The sequence below is a fragment of the Camelina sativa genome, chromosome 4 (genome assembly GCF_000633955.1).
Source record: "Camelina sativa cultivar DH55 chromosome 4, Cs, whole genome shotgun sequence".
In the NCBI taxonomy this organism is placed as follows: domain Eukaryota; kingdom Viridiplantae; phylum Streptophyta; class Magnoliopsida; order Brassicales; family Brassicaceae; genus Camelina; species Camelina sativa.
This window is the reverse complement of record NC_025688.1, coordinates 15,135,942-15,141,602: the sequence shown is the minus strand read 5'-3', so window position 1 is coordinate 15,141,602 and position 5,661 is coordinate 15,135,942. Positions and strand designations below refer to the sequence as shown.

General features: G+C 36.1%; 1 protein-coding gene across 1 annotated transcript; it reads right to left on the bottom strand.

The window, feature by feature from the left end:
• LOC104780629 (serine/threonine-protein kinase ATM-like) lies at positions 2,182–5,416 on the bottom strand. The gene is made up of 3 exons (XM_010505138.2): positions 5,311–5,416; positions 5,138–5,217; positions 2,182–4,911 (listed from the first exon to the last, which is right to left on the bottom strand). Exon 3 carries the CDS (start codon positions 4,907–4,909, stop codon positions 2,450–2,452), a length of 2,460 nt encoding a protein of 819 aa, XP_010503440.1. The 5' UTR covers positions 4,910–4,911; positions 5,138–5,217; positions 5,311–5,416; the 3' UTR covers positions 2,182–2,449.

The following is a 5,661-nucleotide window of genomic DNA, read 5'->3' as shown; positions in this document are numbered from 1 at the left end:
ACCAATGAGATCACAAAGTGACAATGGACATACATGAATATATGTTTTTGTTTATGGAGAATCAAGTTGTAAGTCTCCAACAAGTTAAGGCTAAGGTGAGGTGATATTTGCCGATATGCATTAATTTCTTTCTTTATTTACTCTTCAATAGTTGTTGAGTATATGGTCGACAATTGTCTGTGTTGTAGAACTTATTTTGGAATTTTTAATGGAATCTTTAGAGTTTTATTATATAATACTATGTTTTTGAACTCTTTTTATTGGAAGTGGTTTAGTATGTTGGGTTTATTATTTGAATTTGTAAAATGGTGGATAGTGAATTAATGTTTCACTGAAGACTAAACTATGATCTTGAATGTATTATGAGTATTGTCTTATAAGGGCATTAGCAAATGTGAGTAACTTTTAACAGTGATTTGTACATCTTAGCTTTATGAGAAGAGGCTGCTTAAATGTCTGCATATACATGTTGGTTTATTTGGAAAATAAAAATTTATAATGATTGTCTATAAGTTGTATGAGTTGTGATGAGAAAGCTAACACACTAAAATTACAAACAACATACAAAAAATAAACATAATCTATATAATAAAAAAATTATAAAAAATAACCTGCGGCGTAGCGCAGATACTATCCTAGTATTTACTAAAGATTTAACCACGTCTCAAATATCATGTTTTCCATATTAAAGTAAAACCTCTATAAATTAATAAGGTCGGGACCATGAAATTTTATTAATTTATAGAGGTTTTAATTTATCGATAAATTAATAGATATTAGTTTATCAATAAATTAATATTTTATTAATTTATGAAGAGATTTTCTCATTTTCATATTAAAATTTTTTTATTACAAAATAAGACACTTTTGTTATCATTTACATTTTTAAAGAATTTTCTTAATTTATAATCTTGGTTATCGTAATAGGATGAATGTCAATTGTTTAATAGATTATCTAGGTAAAAATGAGAAATGTTAGAAGTTTAGAGCTTAAAAAAATTGTTACTACTATCCTTCATGGTAATGATGAAGTCGCAGAAGATATTGCCATTACTAAAGAAGCAATTATCGCATCAATTATCGCATCAATGATTCTTCACAATTTATGGATGCGATGTGAAAATACAACAATAAAAAAATTAGAGATGAACTCCAACAAGAATGCAAATTCAAGAATAGATTAACAACAATAGATTCATATTTCACGAGATTTTGTTAGATATATATATATATATATATATATTAGTTTATATGATTATTAGTTTATGATATTGATGAGACCATATTTTTACATAGGATTTCCAAAAAAAATATTATCTTATTATTTTATCGAAATGCGTCATTTTTTAAAATATGGTCTGTATATAACTCGTTTTATTAGTGTTACGATTAATTTAAGTATCATTTTGGTTGTGAACACTAACGATTTAGGAAGATTTAGCACGTCTCAAATATTCTATTTTTCAAAGTATAACTCGTTTCATTAGCATTGCTTTTAATCCAAAATCGAACCGTTGATTTATGCTATGGCCACACCAGCTCAGCCACAATTTGACTATTATTACATAAAGCCCCTATATTTCCCAACTTACACGTATTCGCCCCAATCGAACAGTAATAGTCTCTTCTCGTGATCATACTGACTATAGGGGGTGACTAGTGAGACTAATCAACTGACCAGTTTACCATTTCACTCAGTTTCCCAATCCAACCGTTATCCTCGGTTTTTTGTAATAACCTTCCAATGAAACCCTTAGATTTCCCCGTAGTTTTGGTTCGATCTTCCCTACCATTCATGAACAAGGCCTTCCCCTTTATATATATGTGTTCACCCCAAAGCTTCTTTCTTGTTTTATCTCGTTGATTTGTGTTTTGTAGATCATAAAATGCAGATGGGCCACTCGAGCTAATGATTATGGAGAGAGATTAAGTTATAAAGTTAGTCATTATTTCCAAGAGAAATCTTGATTGAGGGACTTAACATAGATTAGGGAGAGAGATTACGTTTTAAGTCACTGTGTCTCTGTGATTGAGGTGGCCTCTGAGTGTTCATTTCGGCTTTTGTACTTCTATGTTAATACTTAATACACAGTGAATTAGGTGGAAACAGAGTAGGGAACATTTCAAGCTTTTCAATGTCTCTCTACTTGTACATACACAGTGACTTATAACGGAAATACGTAAGATCTTGATGGAAATAATCAAGTAGGCAAGAACTACCTTGAAGAATGGAGATTACATAATCTAGAGAGCTTCAAGCTATCAAGGAAAAAGTTATTAGAATACTGCCAACATCTTCTATTATCTAATCTTAGTCTAGAACTACCGTCAAACTAAAAGACTGGAAACACAAGAACCCAGTTTATAAGATGGGATACAAAAGTTACAACACATGGTACACAATAGAAAGCCTGAGAAGGTCACATTGATGATGAATGTTAGGGATCATTCAGGAAGAAGAAGAGCTCGGCATTGAACTAACCTTTTCCAAAAGCCCAGTGATCTCGCTTTTCAGTTTAGCTTTCGTCTCTCTTGATAAACTATCCCCAGATTTCTCCAGCATTGCTGTCATCATCAACAGATTCTGCCTCATTGATTCCACACTCGTCGGTATATTGTTCGGTTTCGGTATGGGACTAACATGTGAGATTACAGGCATCCGCGGGGCTATGTTCCTTTGAACGGTTATCAGTTTTTGCTGTAACCTGAAACTCACTAAGGTTTCACCAAATGGGTTAGCTTTCTCTAAGCTTTTAACTGCTTCAATCGCATCAGAACTACTCACAAAGGCGACCTGAGCACCACTGAATTCTTCTGAAACGTGTGTTTCGGAAGAATCCAAAGGACCAAACGCAGAGAATCTCGAGGTTAGGTCGTCCCTTGAAGGCATTGACACTCGGGAGGAAAATTTCAAGAAGAGAATTGTGATTCCTCTGGTTATACCATTAGATAACTCCTCTTTCCTCCGGCGTCTTCTGCGCTGAGTAGGCTCAACTTTAGGCAAAACCGAAGCTGGCTCTGAAGCCATTCCATTTAAGTCAGGTATACCAGTAGTGGAATGTGCAACTATTGGAAGCTCTTGTGCATTCTTCCGCTTCCTTCCTCTCTTCTTCTTCCCTGAACCAGTGAAAAGGTCTTCACTCGTGAAGTGTCTGAATGAAGCTGGCTGGCTAGAAACAAACTGAGTTCCTGAGACTCCGTTGGTTGAACACGGAGATGTCACCTGAAAGTTGAGTATCGTAGATCTCGGTCTATTCTCCTCTTGTGGGCAGACATTAGGCGGCATTAACATCTCAGGTCTTTGAAAATGCTCATACTCTACAATATCTAAAGCATTGCCTCCGCTGTTTAGGTCCGGTACAAGTGTAGCAGCAGTGCGGCTGAGTGTATCTCCCATCATAGTAGGTCTCCCGTCTGGAAATCGAACCAATGGTGTTTCTTGGAAATCTTTCGAAAGTGGCTTATTAGCAACAGAACTAGAAAAATCGGAGTGGCCAATGATATGATTGATCTTTGTCTTCCCTGAATTCTTTGACTTGGAGGCCTCGTGCACGTTATCTGGAGTTGAAACACAATTAAGAGACTCGATCTTTGACTTCTCTGATATCTGCGACTCGAAGGTCTTCTTCTCAGTATCAGCAAACATCCCTAATTTCTTTGACTTTGAGGTTTTCTGATGAGTACCACGATTTGCATTACTAGCTAACATCAAGTCCTTGAAACCAGCCATGTTAGCCAACTGCATCTTGTAAGCATTTTCATCATGAAACACAGAAATTCTGAATTTGGAGAAGAACCACTCAAAGAGACCAATATTTTCAGTCTCTCGTGAACAACTCTGGTCCACAGCAAGCAGCTTGAGTTTAGATATCAAATCAGAAGGAGGCACATTTACTAGATGGTCTCTCGCAGACACATTGTCAACCTCACTTACAAATTTCCTAAACCATTCTTTACGAAACCTGTTCTTGCTATTACCTGCAACAACGGATGGAGAACCGATGAACTGACTGTCATTCATCTTAGCAGTGAAACTTTTCCTACCCTCATTTTCGTGTAGCTGGCTCATTGGTATATGCTTATGTCCAACGAGAGTATAAAAAGCTGATAACCGACACTGCATAACTCTAGACTCGAGTACTCCAGCATTCGAAACACATTTCGCAATATCCTTCAGCTGAGTGACAAACTCTTTTGGTTCCAACCGATCTACCGAGAATTCACGCAGTATCAAAGGTTTGCTCTTCCAAGTTGGTACATTTTGGGCTGACACTATTCCATTCCCAACAGCAATGCAAGAGCAAGTCATATCAAGTTTCAACGAGTTGCTCAACAAGGACATAGCTTTCTCTAACGCAGAGAAAAACCCAATATCGTTTCTTTGGTTCAGTACTTGCTCAAAGCTCTCCTTAAAAGGCTTCAACTTCGAAGATGCAAACCACGAAACAAGATGGCTCTGACCAATAAACCTAACCATAAAACTATCCTTTGCGTCAGCTTTGAAGTCAACCACTTCTCCTGGCCACCATTTCTTGTATTTATTCATGACCCATACAAGATTCCCAACCAGAAACTCCTGAGTTTCATCCTCTCTGTACCCATTTCTTTTAACGAGACTCTCATTGACACAACTACCTTTAGACTCAAAGACATTGTGAGAAGAATTCCCAGTTAAAGAACCACTAAAATCAACAACAAGAGATATATTCCCTCCAGAGACTTGAATCTTCCTCACTTTATCACCACCTTCTTCGTCTTCTTCTTCCATTAATGCCTCCTTAACCGGGAATTTCCCATCGCATTTCAAACCATCCATACCGAAATCCCCAGAACCTGAAGCCACCACTAGACTAGATTCCTGACTAAAGGCTCCTCTTAGGGTTTTCTTATCTGGGTTTTGTAATTTCATCACTACACCCAAAAAAACAGAAACAAAAAACCATCTTTCAGAATCAAGAGACCATCTTTCTCATATATCATCATCACAGAAGATCAAATTTTCAAGAAAAAAAAAAAAAGAGAAAACATCAAATCAGGAAAATGAAACCCTTGGAACAAAAATACCAAACTGAAACCCCCCAAAAAAAAAATGTAAAATTTTTTCATCGAGATGAAATTAACAAACAACAAAATTTACCTGTGAGGCGAAACAGAAGAAATTTGGATCAAATGTTTTTTTTTTTTGGTTTCACACAGGGAAATCAAGCAATGTGACTCCTGTAGAAGCGCAATAGAAATTGTGTGAGAGTGAGTGAAGTGTGTGACAAAGATATAGAGAAAGAAAGAAAGAGAGGGAGGTGTGAAATGTACTGTAACGGGTCTTCTTCGCCTTCGTTGTCGTCGGTGAGAGATTCGTTTCGACGTATTACTAACTCTCGTTCATCTCATTGGTCTCTCAAGTACACAGTACGTCAGAGTCAAAGCTATATAACTTAAACCGGAAATTAATTACCAAAACCGTAGTATTTAATAGTAAACCGTAACGGTCTCACCGATAAACACGAGGCTTCAACTGGATTCCCTTCCATTAAACACGCAATCTATTGTTGTTTGTTTCTGTTCCTTTCTTCAATTCATTTAAAGCTTTTTACAAAACAAATTTTTAAAAGAAATAAAGAACTAAATTAGTGAAAAATCTTTTAAAAATATTATAGCTACAAA

What these genes read in the sequence shown, in the direction of transcription:
- LOC104780629 (XM_010505138.2), bottom strand. Translation starts at nt 4,909, where the DNA reads ATGAAATTACAAAACCCAGATAAGAAAACCCTAAGAGGAGCCTTTAGT.